We start from the raw sequence: 26078 nt of genomic DNA, 5'->3' as shown, positions 1-26078 counted from the left end.
AACCACGAAAATTGATCCCCAACGAAAAAGAACTTTTTTATTGGTTTTTTTATGACAGAGTTGTCGAATCCACGAATTTAAGAATCTACGAACTGATCATTTTCCCTAAAACACAAATATTGATACCCACCAATAAAAGTACTTTCACAGTAGATTCTGGCCAGTATTAATTTTCAGCATGTATGTTACAGTTACAGTTAAAGTATCTACCTTAATTGTATTCTAATGTAAATATGCGTAGATCATTTGAAAAAAAATCAAATAGTTTGCAACAATATATACAGTGAAACCTGTCAACACTGAACCCTGAATAATCCAAAACATTGTCTAAACCAGACACTATTTAAAGTCCCCTTATATCAATTTGAAAGAGTAATCAAGGGAACCAAGGTTATAGCGGTAATCAAAAGAATGTAATCCAGGGACAAAGACCAGACATGGAAAACAGACATACACAACGAAGAACATAAATGTATTTTGAACCTTGGTAAACAGAACATCTGTCATAACCGAACCAATTCTAAAGTCAAAAACGGGTTCTGTTTAGACATGTTTCACTGTATAACAACATTAAACATCAACACACTACATTTCATCTTTTTCCCTTTCAACAGACACATCAAGATAGATTTGTGAGGAATTATGATATCGTCATCACCTAGAGTAAGGGACATAACTCTTGAGATCAGTGATATGCTTGCATCATATTAAATTTCACCATGCCTATCAAGTTTTCATTTGAAACAGAATGAAATCAGTCCAAGTTACTTTGGCGCTTACATGAGATTGATGTAAAATGTTGCAAATAGATGTTCGAATGATTTGTAACAGTTGTGTCCCTTACCCTAGATCTACCTCCTTAATTTACTCTAGAAATTATTACAATATACCTAAGGCAAATGTGGAATGAAGAACGGTACTGTATCTTCTTGCAAAAACATTCAAATGCGCTGAAAATATTATCGTCCTTTTTAATAATGTTCAAAATTTAAAAAAAAACATTTATCTCTGCCATACTATCCGACTTGTTATTTGAATTCTTTAATGCGAATCCTGACTGACTCTTACAAAGACATGTAATTAAATAAATCATAGAGGAATTTGATTAACGATATCGAATTAAATACCTAAACTCATCTATTTATCTTTAACTAATTTACCACCAGTCCGATTTCTAATCTAGCATACAATTCTAGGGTGGAATCAGAAATAATACCAGTAATAGGGCTTTATCAGGCACTGAACTGCTATGAATTATCCACAGAGATAAGACAATCCCAAAGGTATTTAGCAAAGAAACACCACAGCTGATGGCGGTACAACAGTTTGATAGAAATTCCAGGTATGCACAAGTTTGATATATTGGATTGTAAAAACATTTAATGTAACTTTTTCGTTAAAGCTTGGCAGATTCATGAAGCGTTTATTGTCCTTTAATACCTTTTGATCTTAGCAATAAGATAAAAAAAAAAGAAAGAATCGAATCACCAAGTAAAATATTTCTTGTGATATTCAAAAATACGTACTCCAGAAATAAGTAAAACAAGGTTAAGGGTTCGTGTTATACACACACTACCTTGTTTCAAGTCTTCGCATGATTGAAACTTTGTCTATACGACATTATGACGTAGTTTTCAGGGTTTTGTGGTGCTCAATTCTGTTAAAAGATTCTATTTTTAATGTGTACTTTGTACCTGTTCTTCTTAAGTATAACTGGAATAGGTATGATAACAATAACCCCACCTTGAAAATGTCGGCCAAGGACACCCATTGGTCTTCAATGAACGACGAGGGATAAAAAAAGTATTTCATGTTTTACAGTGAAAATGTTAAGTTACTTGAATGTACGTGGTGAGACTTAAATAACTATTGAAACTGGATTTTTACAAAATCAATTTTGAATCATTAATACTGCTGGTGCAAAATTACTGAAAAATATGTATAATTATATAATTTGTGACAACGGGAAATTTATCAACATCATTTTTTCATATCTGTACTGAAAATGTAAAATCGGCATTTGCATACACGCAATCAAAATACAAAGGGAAACCATCTGAATTTCAATAGACGGTATAATGTGTGTTTATCAAAAGGTATTGAAACATTTTAAGGGCTGTTAAAATATCGATATCAAGTACTGTTTGGTTCCTTTTTCACGTATGAGGCTGGATTAATTGTTATGAAAATAAGATGACGACCTTGTCGACTTATAAATCAAAACAAGTGTTCTTATTAATTTAAGCTACAAAATGCAATTAAAATTCTAAGGCGGTCGTCTCATAATATGAAAAGTTAAATTAACCCATTTCATATCAAGATAAAACCAATATAGATATACTTACACTGTACATCGAACAAATTTTTTTAAACATAATTTGTTTTAGTGAGAAAAACCGGCCGAATTTAATCATTTCTCGTTGATCAATCATTAACTGAGTATTAATCTGAAATCTGTTGTCAAATAAAGCCTTGTGCATGTTACTATTCTGACACAATGAGTATTCTCACTTTTTCTGTTTGGCCTTTCGGAGTTTACTTAAAGGTGTGTTTGCACTAAATCTAGTTGAAAAAAACTTTGATCTCTGAAAATAATTACTTTTTGAACTTCGGTTATATACGCCTGCGCATTTGTTGGGTTTCACCATATCCGTTCTTTGTTCCCGTTCTTTTGGGATGACCCCTACGGCTACTCAACTTGTTCTATGCATCATATGTAAAATTAAGTTCTACCACGATTCTGACGTATCTTTTCCATTTATCTTCATTTAGCCCATTAAACACGATCTTTCCTTTCTCTAGGTAGCTTTTTGCATAATTATTTAATTTTCTTTTGCATAGAGTTGCGTCTATCATATTTTACATCTTTATAAATGAACTTGTTAACGCTTTTGAGAGTCTTTTTGTTCAAATGATAAAACAAATAAAGCTGTTTTCAATCTGTTTGATATCTATCTTTAGTTTTATCATTTCTAAACAACTTTTGAGCAGTGATTTAAATGAAATTTGCATTTACATGTATTTGTAAACGATGTGTTTGATTTAATAAAGTTCAGGGTGAAAACAATAAAACATTGTATATCATAGTTAAGACAATAAAAACGAAAACAAAACAGGAAAACAAAATACAATATGAAGTCATAACTAAAAAGACAGAAAAATATAGAAAAAACTGTAAAAACTGTAAAAACTGTGTGCAATGCTCACTAAATTGATCATCCGCTCCTTTACTTGAAAATATTGGCCTCTTGGCCTACATGATACGATAATTGGTTTGAATCTAAATCTGAAATATGAAATACGCAATGATAATTGAAATTTGTAAACGAAGTTACAATCGATTCAATTCAGAGGTGTGCGTGGAGTAACGGAGAGACGGGAACCTTATCTTCATAAAAGGTTCAAAGTTCATTGTTTTGCTCTAGAAACCCCCATTCATAATTAGATCAAAACTAAATAAAAGTGCACATTTCCATGCAATATTTCATACATAAGCTGTGAATTTAATTCCTTCTGTTGTATAGGAGGAGTACTGAATACGACATATGCATCATTCTGCGTAACGGGGGTACCAAATATATACAGCATTGACAAAAAACGCTCACCACTATGCAATTGGGGGTAGGGGGAAGGCGTGATAGTACACTGTTATCTAACGCCAAGCACACCAAAATCATTGATCGAATTGAACACCTATAAGTACCAGTCACTAGGTAAGGTGATTCATGGTGTAGAAAAAAACCAATGGTGGATCAGACGATGTTATTTTTCATTTTTTTTGTCCACATATGCTGTACTTTTACGTGACAATAGTCCTTTTTGTATTTAGATCTGGACTTTTGAGAAAACTTTAACCTCCCACTAAAATCAACCAAATCAAAATCAAATCAAGAACGATAACTCTTGTAAAGTGCTAATTTCGCACCTCCAAATGAAAAACTAATATCGACTGGCTTATAATGATTTCTGAACAAAAAATAAAACTGAATTTGGTGGGTTTTTGATATGCATGAATCACATCCTGTCTGATTTTCATAGACTGCCACTTAAATATTAGATATATCAACGAGAACGTATTCACGTTTACCGATGACTTTTTTTCAAACATTTAGACCATGTGGTATGATTGCCAATGAGACAGTCATCCACTAAAAGCCAAGCAACATACAATAAAACCTGTTTCAGGGTTGTCATTTTTGTCCAAGCATGGTGTATAACAAAGTTCCTATAGGGGCAGTGAACGCTTCGTGCAGACAAAAATGCTTAAGCACAATTTAACGTATTACTACTAAGTTTTCCACAATTTAGCAGAACTTGATAAACAAAATGCACTCTTTATAATAATTTAACTTCTATTCAAGTTTTTAAGTTTGGTCTTTTGAATCGACAGCATTCTAATCGACGTTTATGGCATCACAATGGTAAATCATTACCTGTATTGGCCAATGAAAACCAATCAATCAAAAGGCTGGTTACAAATCAAATAAAATATTTATAGTTAAACATTCGGTGTTTTATGGTTTCGTACTAGTTAAAGCTGCGCAAGTTCAACAATATCCTGCTGTAAAACGCAATGTTCGTAGCGATATATTCGTCCCGAATCTCATTTTATATGAATGAAACTATAATAAAAATAACCTCTCCTATCAAATCTCATTTCAGTGTTACACAAATTTAATGGCCCTTAAGATACGAACACCTGACTACTCCTATTGATATAAACAGTAGGCATGAACATCACTTAGATAAGACAACTTGTCAGTAAGGTGTTAAGTACAATTCTGTGTAAGAATCGGGCAATGAGAGGTATATTTTTTTTTCTAAATTTGGTCTCTTTTTCTTCCATGTGTCACACCCTATTTATATATATTCTGCCTGATTTTTAGACGGAAAAGTACTTAAAGAAAGGGGTACTATCAAAGAGAACCATCTCTTCATACATGGAAATGATATCTTGGTTAACGAGAGTTGCCCGACGTGCTTGGAGTCGTTTAATTATACGTGAAAAATTTAATTTCATTGTGGTTTTCAAGACGCATAGTTAGCAATTACCATGAAGATATTAAGTTATTAGAAAACAGTTTCTGTTAATTTTAACATCGCATTTAATTAGATTAGCTGTGTGGGAGTTTACATGTTCAAACAAACCGATCAGATCAAATTGGTGATAACGTTTCCGAGGTATACCTGACATATTTTTGAAATTCTAAAGAATGTGTATTTTCTCAGAAAGTGTATCGAACGTTATGACGTAATCGATTCAGTTCTGAAAAAAATATAAAAGTACTCTAGGTGGTACAGACCGGGTTTTTAGGACTATAGAAACATCCGGGTTTTCAGGAATTGTAGAAACATCAATAATTTGAAATGTGGAAAACCTATGTCCAACTTGTTTCAAAATACTTTTATTTTGCTAGAGTCTATAAGGGCAACAATTCCGTTGTACCTGTTAATGCTTTTGTTTTGTTGCAACCTGCCTTGTGGTGTTGGGGTTTCCTCGTCGTTTATTGAAGACCCATTGGTGGCCTTGAGCTGACACTTTCCCTCCCGATAGAGTTGTTGTCTCTTTGACTTATTGTCCATATTCATCTTTTTGGTTGGACAAAGAATAAATGGCGTATTTTCAATTATAAGTTTTAAGTGTAAGTTTTTGTAAGAATCAGGCAAAATGGGAAAAATCAGAAACATGCATGTCAAAACCTTACCGATCTGACGATAAAATATCACTCAAGGATGCTTTCTCTATTTGAAAAGACCATTATTTGATCTCTGCATCACTGGCTTTGCCCAGAAATTTTTCAATAGAATCTTAGAAAAAATGAGGTTTTTGACAGAGTTTTCTGCCCATAAAGTGTTCATTTTCAGTGCATTTCAATGAAATTGTACCCCAATGGGCCAACATGATATGGAAAATCGTGTATCTCTTCCTTGATTCTGATTGTGCAAATAGTCAAATTACACTATCAAAACGGTGGTTTTTTTCATACCATGTTTCAATAGTTAAATTTTGAATTTAACCCAATTACTGAAGCTCGTGAGTTGAAATCTAAACTAACTATCTCGAGTGGTTGATTGATTGATTGTTGGGGTTTACCGTCCGAGCAGCAATATTTCAGCTATATTCAGACAATGAACATGAAATGGATGATAAAATGAACATGAAATGATGATGATATGAAAAAAGGGATGTGACACAAGGATAATAGGGTCGAAAAATTTTGATTGCCACTAGAAAAAGGGAGGGATGGGTAAGGTCGGGCAATTTAGCCTCCTGTGGCGGAGCGCAAAGGTTCCTACACCTATCGAATACAACAGCAGGGTTCTTTAACGTGCGAGGAACGTGACGTCTTTCCCAACACGGTGCACCACTATGGTTTGCGGCCAGGTTTTCCGTATTATATCCTGACAACCCCAGCATGTAACATACCAGGGGCACCCCATTCAACCACCTGGGGCACACATCCCAGTTGCTCTGTGGGCAGAGCGCCTAGCCCCCGGCTAGATTCCTGAGCACTATTGAGTCGCCTTTTACGACAAGCTTAGCGCTGCTGCAGGTCTATTTTTTTAACACCCGGACCTGCACGGGAGAGAAATCTTGAAATCCCCTCGAGACTGAAGTAGAATCTATTATGTATCTACATGTCTATCATTTGTCCTTCTTAGTAACTTTTATACCTCCTCCCCCTTGCAAATTGGTTGATATATAGTGATAGGGGTTTCCGTCCTTAAGCATTGTACGAGATTAAAACGATAAATACGATGTGTGATACGAACCGATTTGATAAACCGATAACCCCGTATAAACTAGACATACTCTGAAGACACTTTACATGAAAACTGATTTACTCAACGTGTCATAGTTTTCCTTTCTTCATTCGTCTACTCCGGACTTGACTTGTTATGAGCAAGTCGGCGGTTGTTTCTAGAAAAGCAGAGGACGCTTACCCTGCCGGTGCACCTGGTCCATGCTCCCAGTTTTTAGTGGAGTCCGAGTTGCTCATTTGCTTTTTTTACTTTGTATGTATGATTTTAGTTACTTCGTGTTCTTTTTTGTGTGTGTCTATTTTCCATGTCTGGTCTCTGTCCCTGAACTACATTCTTCTGATTACCGCTATAATCTTGGTTCCCTTGATTACTCTTTGACTGCCTATTTAGGGGGAAATGCGGGAAAAATACCCTACCATTTCCAACAGTGCATTTCAAATAGATTTCAGCTATCTATTACTAAAAAAGGCTTTTGCAAAAACTTTGATGTTTTTTGTGGAGGTTACGGAATATATATACTTGAATATTGCAGTAACATCTTTGCATTTTTTTCTCCACGAGTTACAAAAACATTTTGCCTGATTCTTAGAAAAATGTTATTCTTTGTGTCTGTTTAATTTACAGATAACAGCGAAGGGTTAAACTTTTTACTTGCATATTTCAGAAAATTTAAACACACATTTTACAGAAAAAGCAAATTATTTCTCCGTTTAAATTAAAATGGTGATTTCGTGTTTGTTCGTGCTTTTAGAGTTGTTTACAATAGTTTTAACCTGCATAAAACAAACAACTTCATTTTTGTACATTAACCGAAGAAATCTTTAAGTCCTAAATGGGGTTCGGTTTAAACAGGTATCACTGTACCAGTTCTTTCACCGTTATGTCGATCAGGCACAGATCCGAGGACAGGCGTGCCGGGCATATGCACCTACCCTAAATTTTTTTATCAGGACTTTAACAAATTACCGGGTAGATCTGCTCCCCCCCCCCCGAAATACTGGAGCCGCCCCAGCCAATCACCAATTACATAACATCATATCTATGCTATTAAATGAAATATTGAATTATAATTCTCGTAGCTGTTTAATATTTATCAACCTCGATAGTTTAAATGAGTTAACATATAGCAACTAATAAATGTGAAAAATGATTAATTGCTGGGATCAGAGTGTTATCTTTGGTAAGCATAAAGGCAGACCTATCTTGTCCATGAAATTAACCGTCAAATTGTCGTTGTTCGAACTTAACACTAGGTAAATATACCTCACTCATGATTTGAATAGAAACGGGGATTATTTTGCAATATTCTACTAGGGTAATCCTGCGAATATTTTGCGGTTCGACTTTGGATAAAAAAGTTCTTGATTTAAATATTTGTCCTCGGCTTCAGACAGCTTTTTAACTTATTGTTACCCTTGTGATATTCTTTTTTTCTGGATTTTATAATTAGCTTTTCTAATCTATGGAATAAGGTATGTTGCATTTAAAGATTTTCTTGTTTGCCTAGGTGGACTTCGGTTATGAAGCACTATACTGTCCTACGACTTTTTAGAAACGATTTCAATGACAATATTTTCGTACTAATGAAAGGCTCGTTTTTTTTAAGTTGAGGCCATTGACTTCCGAAAAACTCCAAGTTGGTTCGTTGTGAAGTTAGAAGATTTCTATTTAAGTGTGTTTTGACGCGGATTGGAAAAACAAAGTAAGCATAAGTGGATTTTGTGTTTTGTAGTGCTATTAAAATATCGACGTAACCGAATACACAAAGAATTTTTCACCTATATTTTCTTTTCAGGTCTTATCAGATGTTTTTGATCAAGGTGATTACAGGTGCGAGTTTAACGATATCTTCATCAAGTTCGTTACCGCAGAAATGTTATCTGATCTCGAATGTGACCGCGGAGGTCTCTTTTTTGTTAAACTTTATTTCCGGTTCGATTAGTCATTATTTACTTGTGCATTTTTGTTAGTGTTGATATTTACGATGTTGTCTAATACGTTTGGACACAGACAGTCTCCATAATAACTTTTATTTTTGTGAAATTTCTTTTACAGAAAAAGATTCTTGATTGTTTCTAACCAGCTTAAGTATAGGAATAATATTAAGGAATTGTAGTACTCAATACGACGAAAAAGAGCGAGATAAACGCTTTATTGTGAAGCACATCGAAATTCTGAAAATCGTGAATAGTATTAGACGGAACCAAATAATAAAAGCATTTGGCAGGAATATTCTTCTGTTTTATATTGTTATATGGATTTTAAAATCGCACCATAACGAATAAATCAATCACAATGATAAGAATTGTCTCTTCGTCTTAAAAATATATACTTTTTGCAACTTAAGTGACGTCGTAATTAGTGATAGATGTCTGGAAACGGTTCTCGGAGAGGCTTTAACGGGACGGACAGGGATGTGTGGATGACGCCTAATGGTTCGAATAAAAGACCGAACGGAACTGATAAGGATGCTTGTAAAATTGCCGTCGTCGGATGTGCAGGTGTCGGGAAGACAGGTAAGACAATAAAAATTATCCACTAAAGACTTACATGTGTATTTCACCTAAAAGCGACCGGTCATTCCTTCATTTTAAAGGATTTGTATCTCTTGGATTGGGCATTGAATTTTATAAGGCTTATCATTATTCCATTTAGTTCTAGACTTGACTTCATATGAGCAACTCGGCGGTTGTTTCTAGAAAAGCTAACGACGCTTACTCTTCCGGTGCACATGATCCATGCTCCCAATTTTTAGTGGAGTCCGAGTTGCTCATTTACTTTTGTTACTTTGTATGTATTATTTTAGTTGTTTAATGTTCTTTGTTGTGTATGTCTGTTTCCATGTCTGGTCTTTGTCCTTGGATTATATTATTTTGATTTCCGCTGGAATCCTGGGTCCCCTGAATACTCTTTCAACAGCTAACGTTTTGGAGTGTATACAAGGGACACAAGGGGTGTATGTCTGACAAATATTCCGGAATTTTTGACACTTTTTTAACATTTTTGCAATTTTTGAGTGCCTCCGCCAACTACCCCAAATTAATGTTTATGATTTCTTAATGCCACATTGTCCAAATTGGTCAAGATATTCTTGAGCCAGGCTGGTGGGGACTTTTGGAAATAACAATAGCAACATTGAAAATTGGCAATTCCCCCGTTTTGTTGTTTTTGGGCAGATATTAGATATTCCGTAAAACTGAAAATTGATGTAATCGAGAAAACTGAAAACCATTTCGAAGCAATTTTATCAACCAATAAACAGTGCATTACGCATTTTTGTTATTTACTTCAAACTTATTTTTTCTTAGTATGGGGGGAGGGAGCAAATACGATCTTTATCGTACCTTATCCTTTCTTATACCCGGAGTTGGACTGGCCCCCTAAACGACAAATATAATGATTCTGTATGGCCATCACATTATAACCTAAATATATATATATATAAACACCATTCAGAATCACGCAAGATCAACAGTTTAAGTAGCCCTCAATGCAAAATGTGATACATGGTTGGAAAGCCTATATATTTTTATGTTTGATATTTTGTTTAAAATGCTTAAAAGTCAACAGAAAATACGTGAATTTTCATAAAACCCTTGATCATAAGAGATGTAAATTATATAGAATGCACTTTAGAATTCAAAATAAAGGGCGACAACTCTATAAATGACACCAAAGTACAGTAGAAACTATTCAATTTTCAACGTGAATCATCTCCTAAAAGCAGACAGATTGGAATGAATGATTATACATTTCATTATATAGACCCATATGTGTATAAAGCAACTTTGTAACAAAAATAAAAATGTGTAGCCTTTTTGGGGTGTATGATATATTACAGAATTTGCATGATTATTAGCTACAGGACCTTTAACCTGTACTGAATGACGACACAAGGTCAGTAAAATCATGGTCATAAAAGGAGCTTCTGGTGTAATTGAGATAGGCACAAAAAACTTATTTACGTACCGGTATCGGGTTGTATAATAATGATAAAGTAGCTGTGTATCGTTTCCTGTTCCTGTCTCTATTTTCTTGACTTTTTGTCTTTTTTGTCGTGGATTTTGGTTTAAGGATTTCGCTTTAACCGTTGTTTTTCAAGCGGTCACCTTACGTAAGAATCTTGTGTATGGAGTAAATTACCTTGTATAGTTTATCTAATTGAAATAATATAGAAATAGCACATGAAAATAAAAAGAATCTCTCATAATGAAATCAAAATCTGGTGGAAGAAACCAATTCAAGATTCGAGCAGAAATCAGAACAAATCCAAAGATAAAAACCAGACAGGAAAAACAGACACGCACAACACTAAACATGCAATAAGCACGTACCAACCACAGGGGCTTGCAGCCCATCTAGTAATTAACCACGGATAGTGGACTGCATATTTGGTAGTGAAAGCAAGCTCATGTGTAAAAACACAGAAAAAAAAAGCAAATGAGCAACTCGGACCCACCATAAACAATGAGAGCATGGACCAGGTGCACTAGTAGGGTAAGCGTCCTCTGCTTTAAAAAAATACACCAGCCGAGTTGTTCATAAAATGTCCAACAAGTGCAAAGTCATTTTAACATTTTGAATGTTTTAAAATAAATGGTTTTTGGCGCTCGAAAGAAGACTGAGTGAAATAAAAACGTGAAATTATGTCGGGGAAAATTAATAATAAGTAAACTAAACTGAATTTCAAAGTTGGACCAACTACTACATGTAAGTGGAAACTCAGTAGATGTAGGTCACAACCCTGCAATATACTACTAGGGCTTAAAAGTTCTGGACCAGGGCTTAATCTATTCCCCTATTCACCATTTAAGGACATAACAAAATATCGTATCTTTCTGTTAAGAGTAATCAAGGGAACCAAGGTTATAGCGGTAATCAAAAGAATGTAATCCAGGGACAAAGACCAGACATGGAAAACAGATACTCACAACGAAGAACATAAAGTAACTAAAATTATACATACGAAGTAACAAAAGTAAATGAGCAACTCGGACTCTAAAAACACTAAAAACTGGAAGCATGGACCAGGTGCACCGGTAGGGTAAGCGTCCTCTGCTTTTGTAGAAACACCCGCCGAGTTGCTCATATAAAGTCAAGTCCGAGGTAGACAAACGAGGAAAGGTAAACTATGACCCGTTGAATAAATCAGTTTTCATGGTGCAGATGGATACATCATAAGGATCCATGAGTTCATGATTACGACCATAAAACTTCTGAAGTGATGACTTCAATCTTGTAGCAACATAACCCTGTTCCAGAAGCCTATTTGTTAGAGTTCTAGCGCGATACAAAAAGTCTGCGTAGTTTCGGCAAGCTCTGGCGTAACGTATGAGTTTTGATATGAACACTCCATACGCAGGAGCCAAAGGGAAATTAAGAAATTTATATTTGTCCGCTTTTTTGGAAATATGTTGACTAACTACATGCAACTAACTAAAAACTCGATAAAGAAGAAGAGGAGAAATAAAGAAATAAATTAGGGAGGTTCATACAAAAAAACAAGTTGATGTAATTTTAGATTATTAGATTTTAAATAAAGGCAATTTGAAAGGTCAACTAATAAAACCGAAGAACCTACATGTAGGTCAAGTAGTTAAACTGAAAAACCTAGGTCACGTAATTTCACCGAAAAACCTACATTCAGGTCAGGTAGTTAAATGGAAGAAGTGTTTCACATCCAACTACACCGAAGAACCTACATGTAGGTCAGGTAGCCAAACTGAAAAACCTAGATCACGTAATTTCCGAAAAACCTACATGTAGGTCAGATAGTTAAATGGAAGAGGTGTATCACATGCAACTACACCGAAGAACCTACATGTAGCACAGGTAATTGCATCGAAGAACCTACATGTAGTACAGGTAATTACACCGAAGAACCTACATGTAGGTCAGGTAGTATAATGAAAGAAGTATTTGTCATGCAACTACATCGAAGAACCTACATGTAGTATAGGTAATTACACCGAAGATCCAAAATGTAGTATAGGTAATTACACCGAAGATCCAACATGCAGTACAGGTAATTACACCGCAGTACCTACATGTAGAACAGGTAATTACACTAAAGTACCTACATGTAGGGTAGGTAATTTCACCTAAGTACCTACATGTAGCCCTAGTAGAAAGTAGGTCAGGTAATTACACTAAAGTACCCACATGTTGGTAGGGAATTTTAACTGAAAAAACTAGATCAGGAAATTTCATGAAAGATTTATTTTGCATTGAGTGTTTGCGATATAAAATTGCATGCTTTACCATAAATAAGTTAAACGTTTTAACTTAAAGGCAAACCATACGCCTCAATTTGAATCAGCCGTTCCTGTCATAAATAATTGCTTCAAGACTTCGGATTAAACCAGCAGCTGTCGAAATCACTGCCAATTTTAATTGCGTTTCTGTCAATAATTTGAAAGTGATTGGAACAAGAATGTTAAAGAAAGAAAATTGATTACAGTGAAGAGATTCAAACTTAAAGATTGCACTATTAGTCAATCAAAGTCACAATAACCTCCTGTCAGCCAAAAAATCTTGAAGATGTTTTTATCAAACAATTGAAAGAAACTGAAATAGAAACGGTATCACTCAAATTCATCCAAAATGACAAAGGTTGATTGAATAGTTGATCAATCACTCAGGTCAAGATGATATTGCTCTATTTTCTGCCTGTCGAAGTAGAAAGCTGCAATGAAGGTAATCTGTCTTATCTGACACTCTTCCTCAGCAGCATTGTTTGTGAAATAATTTCCTGTTCTGGCTATTGGGTGAAGAAAGTTTAGTTACAAATGTTGCTACTCTATGTAGTCGTAAAGGTTTACATAGTATTTATATTTCAGGGGTCAATGAAGGTTCATCAGTTAATGATGTATAATTGATTACTAGTATTTACTGTGCACTGAGTATGATATTGTGTGATGTAAACGATTTAAATAAAAGTTAAGTTACGGATGCTGTTTCTTAAACTGCAAAATAATTTTTTACAGAAGTTTTATTGTTCAATTTTAGCAATAACAGTGCGTTATCTGACGAAGAGGTTTATCGGTGAATATTGTCCAACTTTAGGTAAGTTAGTCTAATCACGACATAACACATAGACAGGGTTGTTAACGAATGGGGTGGAAAGAGGAACTATGTGGACAAATGGTTTTTCTGCCTTGATTAACCGCCTCGGTGGTCTCAGGGGAGCGTGCTCGCTTCGAATGCGTGATGTCTTTTGTTCGATCCCCGGCCGCGTCACATCAAAGAATTTGTTTTTGCAAACATGGGTCTGTTCGATTGGTCAATAGTTATCTTCCTGAAATGCAAGAAATATCTGCCATGGGATGTTAAACCATAATTGACTTGAAAAGTTTTTTTTATAACCTCGTTTGTAACGGCTTCACGGTCTTAGATTCAGAAAGGATGGGGTGGTCCTAATATATTGGCATTGAAGATGCCTTCCATGCACCTACGTGTATAATAATGTGAAAAAATGTGATAGTCGCTCGAATTCAAAACATGACATGTGCAGCAGATACAAAAAGACAGTAAGACAATGCTGTCCTGCTAAGAGAATATTTATCAAGTAATAATTTGATAAGATGTTGATAAAGTATCGAAAGGATGAAACAACAGGTACATTCATACACCTTAAAGGGTTGAGGAGGATTAAATTTAATAATACTGCGATGACTTGAGAAAGTTGTCATTAAGACAGTAAAAATACATGAAGCAAAATACTAGAATTGATGTTTTTGTATAAGATTTATACATGTATATTTTTTTTAAAAATGGACAAACGTTTACCTATGCTGTCTCGCCCTTTCAGTTAGCGACCTTTTTTCAATGATTTTATAAACATAAGAAAAATGTGTAAGTGCGATGCTCGGTTGTAGGCTGTGATTAACTAAATCTGAAGACTGAAATCTTCAAAGTCGCTAATCGTCAAATATTCTATGCCACTGATTTTGGTTTGCTTTCAACATCCGATGCACAAATGCGATATGCTCTAAAATCGGGTGACTTCCGCTAGAATCTTGGTTCCCTTGATATGATTACCCTTTCATGACCGTAATGACCCGAATGTTTTTTTTCAATCAAAACAACTGGTTACCAGGAAGTGCGGTTAATCTTTGGGTCGCTTATATTGGATATTGACCAGGAAACCACATTAGGAACCAGATTATGGCTATATATCAGGGCCCTGATAATGTATATGACCTATATAGTTAATTGTAACGAGCCCCTGTGTCTGAATCGGAAATTTGGTAATGTTAAATGCTAACTGAAATCATTTAATCTTTTAATTGAAAACTTCCCGTTTTTATACAAGCAAAACAAAAAAACAAAAAAAAAACACACAAAAAAAAAACAAAAAAAACGCAAATAGAACACATATGTACAAAAATGTATGATATTTATGAAGTACATTTTGATCTCGTATGAAGCTAGTAGTATGAAGCTATGACGGTAAACATGTAACATCAGTAGCTTAATGTGGAGTAGTAACATATAATAATTATGCAAATCATATGCGAATGTAATGTACTGAACTTACAAGTGCGAGAAGTCGCTAACAATATTAGCGACTTCAAAAAGTTGTATGGGTCGTTTTTAAATATGCATTTCCGTTGTATTCCCTATCAAATAAACTTTAGCGAGACTTCTCAATCTCATGGATTAGCATTGCTTAAAGGAATTAAGATTGGAAAATAACATATGCTGCATTTTTCTTCTGGACGCCGTGATATCAACTTCATCTTATCTCTTCAAATAACATTTCGACCCCATTAACAACACCGGTACTGCTTTTTTAGGCAGATAAAGATCTTAGTAAGATTTTTTAACAAGTTAATCGCTATCCTGCTTATGTTGTTGTTAAAGGTTATACACTTTGGTTCTGCTTTCTTCATCTTGACTGTAAAATTTATCGGTCTTCGTGAAATGAAGTCGATATTCCAGACGAACATTTTTTCCAATTAAATTATTTACATTGTACCTATTTTCTCTGGGATTCCTCATTGGCGTTACCGGTACTTGAAAGTAATTTAAGTACCGTTCTGCGTAAGAATCAGGCAATGGGTGGCACATGCTGTTTCTCAATTTGGTCTGTACTGCCTCACATATATTGAGTACAAGAGTATCTAGTTAACAACCGAAAAGCTATTTAAATTTACCCTGATGCCTTTGTGACGTAGATATTTTTTACTGGTTTGTATAGGGAATAAGTGCAGAAAAATTTTCCCGCCATTTTTCCATAAGGCATTTCAAATAAATTAGACATATCAAAATGTTTAAAATGCAAACTTTATTAACACTTTGATGGCTATTTCTGGAGGTTATAAGGTATAAATACGTGGATAATGCAATAAAATGTGCTACACCTTATACACATCTTCCCTGATTCTTAGAAAGAGAAGTACTTTAAAAGCCTTTTTTCAGTTCCAATACATATAAACATCAGACACTGTAAATGATACAGATGATAAAACTGACAGAACGAACTTTTAAAATTTACATATGCCATTATTATACGTAACTATAGCCCTTTCCCGATGCAGATCTGCATCGTTTTAGAAATATATTCATCTCTAACTTAATTAAGCCACCCAAATCAAGAACGATAACTCTTGCAAGAAAAATCAAGGAAACCAACGTTATAGCGGTAATCAAAAGAATGTAACCCAGGGACTAAGACCAGACATGGAAAATAGATATACACAACAAAGGACACAAAGTAACTAAAATCATACATACAAAGTAAAAAAAGCAAATAAGCAACTCGGACTCCACTATAAAAACTGGGAGCATGGACCAGATGCATCGGTAGGGTAAGCGTCATCTATGACGTCATCTATCTATCAAAACTATGACACGTTTAACAAATCAGTTTTCATGGCGCTGATGGATACAACGTAACGATACACGAGTTCATGATGACGACCATAAAAAGTGCCAATTTCATACAAAATCAATGTAAAGCGTAACATCCGAACGACAGACTAACTTAAAGACTTGTAATGTGGTCTATAACTGTTCCTGAATTAGAAATAAAAAGTTTTCTGGGTTTCTGACATGCCATGGATGGTTCGTTCTCTGTCTGATTTTTATATAGACTGCTACTTAAAAAAGTCGTTAGTCTATTTGAAATCTGTTTTGAAGTCATAAGCAGCTTTGAATCCAGGTTGTTAAATTTCTTGGGGTTGTTGACTACATCCTTACGGTCATTTACTTCTGCTGTAAATATTATATATACATGTACTTTTCGTGGTAACAGTTCACACTAGTGTGAAATGAATAATTTTGCTCTATTTGCAATAGTGTGAATAGGATTTGAGTTAAGGTGGCGTTAATTGAATTAAATGTCGTGCTAAGCAAGGCAAAAAATATTATGGGGTGAAACTTGTGGTGAAATTTTTGTTCTACTGAAAAAAGGGGGGCGTACGCCCGGTACGCCAGTTCTTGGATCCGTGCCTGTTATTGATGCTTGATTATCACTGGATTAGAGCAATGTTTTTGATTTAATTTTCTTATTTTTTTTATTTGCAGAAAGAGTCTACAAATGTTCTTGTAAAATAGATGACGAGGAGTTCCGATTAGAAATTCTGGACACAGCTGGTCAGGTAGGCACATGAATATGCTATACCCCCAATGTACATTAGAAGAGATGATAGGATCTCAAATACGCGTAAACCCTTAATTATATATATGTACATAATCGAAAAAGTACTCAATTGTTGCCCCCTACCCTTGATAATTTATCTTCCCATTTTCCATGACTATGTGATCACTTTTAGGGACCGATATGAGCTTACTTTTTAATGCTAGTCGCATTTCGTTTTGAAGGATACATGCATGTTTCGGGACAGTATGTGTGAACACACTAAGCACGTCTAGGTGTCATTATGTAGCCCAATGTCTCTGCTTTACAATGGTCCCAAGAGAGTTTCGGCAACACTTAGGGTTGTTGGGTAAAATGAAAAAACTGTACCCCTACCCCACCGAAAAATCCCTTAAATTGACATATTTTTCCATGTCAAAACCCCTAGAGTATTTTTTGTTTCAGTAAAAAATTGCTTATTTGTTATTTTCTGTTTAGTATTAATTAATACTTCTGATATTCTTTTGATGAATTTTGACGATTTTCGTAGTCAGAATCTATCACTGCTTTGGTAGGTCTCTCTCGAACTTTTTTATCGAAATTTTTTTTATCGATACACCAATACTAATCTTTTGATCGATACGCCAATACAAATCTATTAATATAAAAATAGGAGATGATCGAGGTATGATTGCCAATGAAACAGTCATCCACCAAAAGCCAAGCTAGGAACAGTTAAACAGATCTGAAATTTCCTATGCCACTATTTTGAATCAATCTATCGTACGAAATTCTTTTGTAATATACATGTACAAAAACGGACAAATGTCAAGAAACCACAAAGAAAGGACATGCTACAATACAAGTAATAAAAACCGACGAACCAAACGACTTCTAAATAGAAGTAGGGTCGGTTAGTATGACACAATTTCTCAATTACATTCTTCCCGTAAAACACCGGTAAATTCGATCGTTTTTTTTCTTCCTTATCAAATATCGATATCTCCTCATACCTACTGAACATGTTCCCTACTTAGAACTGATAACTATTTTTATCGAATAAACATGTTGTATCAATGTAAATTTGCAAGCAGTGCCAAATTAAAATATTACCTTGATATAACTTTGGTTGTTTAGTACAAATATTACGACTGTTTACCGAGCGCTCGATCAAGGGACGTTATCAAGTTCGTTATGCAATCTCGGAGTTTACCTTTAATAACCAGGGTAAAAGAGATCCAAACTGGTGTTAAAGTCAATGTGAAGAGTGGAACCAGTAACCTCGGTTGACACTGAAATGAAGGTCAAATTATCCGGTTGATAGCCATTTGATTATGATATTACGTGTACATGTGTGTATCACACTCCAAAGGAATCAGGCATTGTTATAATGAGAACCAACATAGCGGGGGATCCAAGGGGGGGGGGTGGCGGGGAAAAAATTGTTGAAAAATTCTGTGTGTTAAATCATGAAAAACACTCACTTCGTGATCCTCACCGGTGATACTGTCAAGAATTTTTTTGACTTTTCGTCATGGCGTATCCAGAATGCCGTGGTAGGTTTGTTTATTTCTTTGCTAGGATTTAGAATAGTTTTGAACTTTTGATAAAAGTAAGCCTTTTGACCATGGCATAAGGTCATTTCCATGTTATATTTAGTCTGATGTAAAATTTCAAATTCATATCATTGATATTATACCAGTAAATTAAGTTTTGAGTATATAATTTTATCAGATTGATATTAGTTCGTTAAACACTCTGGTGCCTCCACATGAACTTTGTGTTAGTTCCACAACTACAATAGTATTATTATAACTGCAGGCATTTTAATATTTGGTAGATTAATCAAGGGAACCAAGATTCTACCGGAAATCAAAAGAATGTAATCCAGAGAAAAGACTAGACAGGGAAAACAGACATACACAACAAAGAACATAAAATAAACTAAATAAACGAAGCAACAAAAGTTTATGAGCAACTCGGACTCCACTAAAACCTGGGATCATGGACCAGGAGCACCCGTTCCTACGAAAGACTGGTTGTACCATAATGAATACGAGACGTTTAGCAGTTGTACCTTGACATTTCTCAGTTTTACATTGACATCTCTGAGTTTTTACATTGACATTTCTCAGTTTTGCATTGACATCTCTCACTTCCAACTTAAACATTCTCACTTCAACTCGACATTTCTTACTTCCGACTTGACAGTTCTCAGTTCCGAGTGATCAAGGTCAAACTGCCAAATGTCTCGCATCAATCGGGAAATGTTAAAGAAATCATGGCGCTAACGGTCTTTTGTAGGTTTCATATCTATAATTATTCGGATTTTAACAGAAATTTTCTACTGATCATTCTTACTATGTGTTATTTTCTTCAAAGTTCAACAGAAAGGGTTCAATATAAAAATTACAAAAAAAATTAAAAAAAAATATTTTACTATAATCTTACTGACCAATTAATTGGCTGTCCCGCATCCCAGAACATATAAATGATCACTATGGTAACTGTAAAACGTTACGGCTTCAGAAAAAATCGGAGGGATATAAATGATTCGATAGTGATTTGCTACTTGTAAAATTATTATATAGATTAGTATCAAAATATTTCTTTATTTGTTTTAAAATTATTTTTGTTGATGGAACGGTTCCCACCATGGTAACCCCTTTTGTATAGTACAGTACAGTTATCTGTAGTCTGGAGTTCGTTGTCCGCCTATACATTTCACCGTGTCTTTGCATTTCTTTAACTTAACGTTTAAAAAGACGTCTATACTATTTACATCCATATTTAATACTATACCTTTCAACGAGATCAAAGGAATTTAGTTACTCGATAGGTCATTCTATAATATGTCAACGTCCCGACCTCACAGTAGATCAAGTTAAAATACTCACAATTTAAGTAAGGTTTACTTAACTTATCACTAAAAATACAGCTTGACCTCATTGAGATTCTGAATGACGACGAATTGTTTGTGTTTTATCGTTTTATTAAATGTTGGGAAGCTTCACCTGTGGGTCTTCCTCCGAGACAAAAATGTAGATCCAGACCACTTGTCACCGCATGTGAGTAATTTGAATTATAAAATCTGGCTTTAGCTTCGACCCTGTCTTTATTTCTTTTACAAAGAATAGAAGAACAGGGATAATAATCGTCCTTTTTTAAATTCGTTTTCCGTTTCAACTTGTCTTTCGCTTTTTTATATGGGAATCGAAGCTGTATAATATGACTTAATCATTTGACATACAATATTCAATTGAAATTGAACATCTTTACTACTGTTATTAAGATACCGTAATACATTTTTATAGAAACAGATGTATAAGGAGATAAATTACTCAAAAATATCTCTGTTGTTTTTATGTTAAATCAAATTAAATTCCATGTTAAGATTAAAAGGAATATGATATATCTGTAAATATTGACACAAAGTTACAATCTGTCATACTTAAGCATTGACATTTAAGTGGATTGTGCATATATTGATATTATGGCTTTAAAAGTAATTAAATGATACCACGGTTGAAATTCGAACCTAAAACGAAAACAAAATATATATATATATATACCATGCATGCAGAAATCAAAAGTTATCCACTTGTTACATTTTCAAACGCATGTCCGTCCTTTCGTATGACGGTGTAAACAAAAATAAAATCTTTATTGTGGAACTACTTAATTTTAGATGAAATGTTTTGTATTTGCATGTGTAGTAGTAAGACTTATTCCTTCGTTTTCTGGTCATTTATTTCGGAGCTATTTTACTCTGAACGCAGAATTCAGGGATGAACTTGAATGCAGAACTTTATTCCATCACCTGCGCATAGGGCATTTTCACTAGTTCGCTTTACACCTCTCTCACGCTCAATGTTCAACCCAATGCACTCTTTAATGCACAGTACTCCGGAAACAGCTTTGCAGATTTGTAATGAGTATGCTCTGTGATTTTGTTTTACAACCTGCGGAGTGATACGTTACCTATTAAATCAGGAAGCGGTAATAGGTCTACGGAGATTGAGCTTTATTAACCAAAAACTTCAGTACTATTTCTCTTTTAACACCTTTTTTTTTTCAGTCAAAAGATGCATGGAAAGATGGATATGCTTACTGGGCGGACTGTTTTATGTTTGTGTACTCAATCACAGATAGACAAAGTTTCGACGAAATCTTACGGTTAAAAAGACATGTAGAACAAGTGAAAAACTCTACATCTGTTATTGGGATTCTTGTTGGAAATAAATGTGACTTACTTCACGACAGACAGGTTCCCGAAAACGAAGCTACAGAACTCGCAGACGAGATTGGTTGTCAGTTTTGCGAGGTGTCAGCTGCTGATTGGACAGACGTAGGCTCAATTTCGAATCTATTCAGAACTTTAGTCAGGGATTTAAAGAAGACTAGAGTTGTGAAAGAAAGTAGACAAAGAAAACAGAGTTCTTCTGTAAAATTTAAACAGGCAATTCAAAAAGTGATATCTGGTAAAGCACCTGCTAAACGTACACTAAGCGCATGACATATCCGATATCGTATACATGTAGTATCAATATACGACTTTCACATTTACTTCCGTTCCAGAAAAGTTCTTGAATTATATCGAGGTCGGTCAACAGGCGTAAAATCATGTGATATTGCAATGATACCTATATTACAGAAGCATTTAAGATATTTTAATGTTCGGTGACGTATTTCCATATAACTCTTACGGTTCTTGTAACCGTCGAATCCGATATTCTTTCTACCGTAAAGTAACCAGTTTCCACCAGATTCGACGTAAATGTGGAATGTGAAAGTCGTATGTACATGTAGACCCTTTTGTGGTTAGATGGTTAGCATGCTCAATATACACTTTCGCGAGGTTAGGCTTGTGGAGAACAGAAACATTTCCTCGTGGAAGTGTATATTGAGCATGCGCCACGCATGTTAATCGACCATCCTACAGATATAGCACAGAAGGGTTTATGGTGTTATTACATTTTTTCACCGTTCAAATTCCTTAGAAAGCATTTTCAACATTCCATCAACATTACAAACGATTAAAGAGACGAAATTATATGTCTCACTTTCAACGGGTATAACAACAAATTGTTAAGAGTTACATTCTTTAAACGCTTAAACATTTGGCTATTGAAAATCCATAGGGAATATAACACGAATTACGTCAAAGATGGTCTATAGAATTGTTTAGAAGAATATATGTTTTTACAGAACAAAGCAAAGGTTTCTGAAATTACATAATATAATTTACATTACGACAGCGCTTCAATCTGTTATAATTACTACACACCTGTTATGATGGTTAATAAAGATTCAATCGTTGCTTTGATTAATGTGTAAAGAAAACGGATACATTTCGTCTTCTAGGTGACAATTTATTATTTATAAAATGTATTCCCTTGCCATTAATGTTCTGCACATCCTGTTGGTTTTGACGACTGGTGTAACGTTCTAAACGACCTTGACTCCTCTTTGTGGGGGGTGGGGGGGTTCACACAGTCTTCTTTTTTTGTCTGAAGTTTCTTTTTGTAGTAGTAAGAGACACGTGGTTTTCGTCTGATAGCAAGAGTATTTGTCAGTTGATATTATAAAAATATTTTAACACGGTTTCAAACCTCGAAAAGTTTGGTTTTGATTTTAGGGGTAATGGCCCCAACCGTTTTGGAATATTAAGTTAAAATTTTAAAGGGGGACAAAAACAGCGTTTCATGTCATAGATATTAACTACATAACTCCGGTACAAGCATATGGATGTTTATGATATTACACCACCATATTCTATTCCACAAAGGTCCGGCTTGATTTTTGGAGGCTAAGACTTAAACCATTCAGAAATGAAGGGCAAGAAACATGTCTATACAAAAGCTGACTGTAAGCAATTTGATCTTTTTTAATAACGTACAAGGTGTCACACCACCATTTGAAGGCTTGGATTAATTTGAGGGATATGATTTTGAGCAAAACGGAACCAGAAACACACACACACACACACACAAAACGGATGCATTTTTATTACGAAATGTATTTAAAGTATATGATGGTACTGTAAATTTGTCATATAGATGACATTTATACCATTATATTATACAACACAATGGACGCATACATGTTAATTGTCAAATTCAAAGGATTTAGTTAGTTACATAATACCATTTAAAGTAAGACCACTTCAATTTGTAACATTTACGTCACACCTTTTACCAATAAAGAAACTCCATCGTTGCTATCATTATTTAAAAGAGTTGACGACTTTAGTACATTTTGATATTCGGTATTTCAATGACAAGTATGCTTGTTACACACATGTTCGTGTCCTTGTAAACCGAACTAATAGATGATTTCAATGTCACGCCTTTTTATGCTGTGGCCCAAATTTTGGACTACTTTTGAATGCTTAAGCTATTATATTTGTTGTATAATCATTAATGTTTATGGAATCGGTTCGTTGCTTTGGTTTATGTAGTCCATTTATTTGTTTAGTTTTGTATTTTATTTGTATTTTTTTTTCATCTGCGTTTGGGTTACATGTACGTTTGATTCGGTGGAGATTAGTTTTTTCAATATGCTGTTGTGTTGAGCCTGATCTTTTATACATACGAAATTCGATTATAAATGATCTAGAAAAACAACTTTTGAGTGCAAAATGCAGAGTTTCATTTGCGTGTAATATGAAATTGTTTATCGGGGGAATCATTGCCAGAGAATCTTACAAATTTTCCCAATATCCATTGTTCATCAAAACCATACGTATAAATAGTATAATATCTTCCATTATCGCTTTAAAGAAGGGTGTTCTGAAATGGGGTACTACCCAAAACATTAGTGAGAAATGAATTCAGTACCTCATGGGTGGATCCAGACACTTTGAAAAGGAGGCGTGCCAGACGGGGTTCCTCAGAAGAAAGGGTGTGTGCTAGGACAGTGTTTACTATTTTTCGTAAAAAGCCAACCCCTGCACATCTAGATCCGCCACTGTACCGCTAGAAATTGCAATGTTCTCTAACTCGGCATAGCCTTGAGTTACCCTTTGGTGTCTGAGATTTGACCGGTCTTGCACTCTCTGCGCTTAGAGAGAGATTTCTTTTTATTTATATTCGCAATTCTTATGTAAAATGTATCTAAGATGCTTTGCATTTAATTTTTACAGCATTGAAATAGACATGATTCAGCGGAGAAATCGTGTTTTAAAGCACGCCATCACGCCAAGATTATCATTTCAAAATTACAAAAATCCAGAATTTTGTAAATCAAATGTCTTCTTAAAACAAAATCGTTATAAAAAGTCTTTTTTTTTTACCGTTTTTGATTATCCAAGTTAGAATTTTAACTCTATCATTGATTATTTGAATTAATGATTGAAAAATAAGATTTTAAAGATACAGCAAAAACCGCGTTACTTATACCAACAAAACGTCATGTTGGCGTTTTAACAAAATATACTTATTTAATGTCAGATAACCCTACAAAAGTGAATAGAATATCGGGGACAAATTAGGAAAAACAAAACAAAAACAATCAAAAACAAAAACAAAACAAAACAAAAAATAATTGATCAATTCCCAACCAGCATTTTATGGTATTGAATCACCAAAAATGAGTGTCGTCTTCCGATATATCCAGGGACATAGACAGTTCCTTGAAACGGGCCAAGATGAATACTTGGGAATCCGACTGGCCGAAGAAGTGTCCGCTCCAATCCTGATCATTGCATCCATTTCCGTATAATCAACCAAAATGTTCAAGTATGACGTGGGTAACCGTTTGACCCGCCTTTGGTGAAAAAATATGTTTATTTTCGGTGAAATCAACACCTGATATGTTAAAGTCCATTACATGTAATTATACGTTTTAAGATTGATTTAATGAAACACTCTGAACTAATCTAGAGAATGCTCATGGGTGCATGTAATGTATTGAATCAATGAGACAAGGAAAGATAGAAAGTGATAAAGAAACAAATAATATGTCAGTCAACGCCCATTTGTAGTTCCTAGCACTTCGACTTAAGGAGGTAGACCTGGGGTAAGGAACATAACTCTTGAAATCAGTGATATGTTTGTATTATATTCAATTTCACCAAAGCCTATGAAGCTTTCACTTGAAACAGAATGAAATCAGTCCAAGTCACTTGATGCTTACATGAGATTAATGTAAAATGCTGAATACAAACGTTGCAATGATTTCTAAGAGTTATGTACCTTATCATAGGTCTACCTCCTTAGGCCAAGTGGTCCAAGGCCGAAATCATACCATACGCTATGACACACCTATATATACAAAGGAACGGATATGGTGAAACGCAAAATAACCTAAATAAGAATTGATAAATACTTTCTGATATCACCAAAGGTCTCCAACAAGGGTAAATACGCTATTAAGTAAACTCTGCTTGTTTCAAAATAGCAAGTAGTTGTTACAAGGAGTTGAAAGGTAAAAAAAAATGGTACGTGCAGACCTGTGGACAGAAAGAAGTACAAGTGTACAACTGCATAAAATGTTCTCGAGATAGAGATGACTAAACTTACCGATAGATATAATGTAGTACCTTCAGTTCCTCCACAATAAACTCTAACGTTTATGCAACTTAGTGGGCAACCATTTGATTCTGAGGGGGATTTTATTGGATCAGAATATTTATTTTTGATATTTTGCGCGTCAGAAAATTTATTTCCAACCACTGTCTGAAGTATGTGGACTGAGTTCGGAAAATGTATGTAGTAACTGAAAAGTGAAG

The 26078-nt window shown here is 34.7% G+C and overlaps 1 protein-coding gene across 5 annotated transcripts; it reads left to right on the top strand.

Annotated features, from left to right (window-relative positions):
* Window positions 1-1250: 1250 nt before the first annotated feature.
* Window positions 1251-22666, top strand: LOC148613222 (ras-related and estrogen-regulated growth inhibitor-like). 5 transcript variants are annotated; one of them, XM_088586488.1, is made up of 5 exons: window positions 1251-1342; window positions 8821-9281; window positions 13774-13830; window positions 17296-17369; window positions 21426-22666. In XM_088586488.1, exons 2-5 carry the CDS (start codon window positions 9134-9136, stop codon window positions 21861-21863), a joined length of 717 nt encoding a protein of 238 aa, XP_088442614.1. In that variant the 5' UTR covers window positions 1251-1342; window positions 8821-9133; the 3' UTR covers window positions 21864-22666. The 5 variants fall into 5 exon arrangements, with proteins under 5 accessions (XP_088442614.1, XP_088442611.1, XP_088442612.1 ...); XM_088586485.1 differs by lacking the exon at window positions 1251-1342 and adding an exon at window positions 8053-8237; XM_088586486.1 differs by lacking the exon at window positions 1251-1342 and adding an exon at window positions 8372-8467.
* The last annotated feature ends 3412 nt before the right edge of the window (window positions 22667-26078 follow it).

This window comes from Perna viridis, chromosome 6, assembly GCF_037379345.1.
Source record: "Perna viridis isolate PV_CMFRI_1.1 ecotype Kerala chromosome 6, ASM3737934v1, whole genome shotgun sequence".
Lineage (NCBI taxonomy): Eukaryota > Metazoa > Mollusca > Bivalvia > Mytilida > Mytilidae > Perna > Perna viridis.
This window is presented reverse-complemented; position numbering and strand designations above follow the sequence as displayed.

Bases quoted from the DNA above. Each gene is read 5' to 3' on its own strand.
- LOC148613222 (XM_088586488.1), top strand. From the start codon at position 9,134: ATGTCTGGAAACGGTTCTCGGAGAGGCTTTAACGGGACGGACAGGGAT. The intron at 13,831-17,295 runs GTAAGTTAGTCT...TTTTATTTGCAG, and splicing joins TGAATATTGTCCAACTTTAG to AAAGAGTCTACAAATGTTCT. The intron at 17,370-21,425 runs GTAGGCACATGA...TTTTTTTTTCAG, and splicing joins TTCTGGACACAGCTGGTCAG to TCAAAAGATGCATGGAAAGA.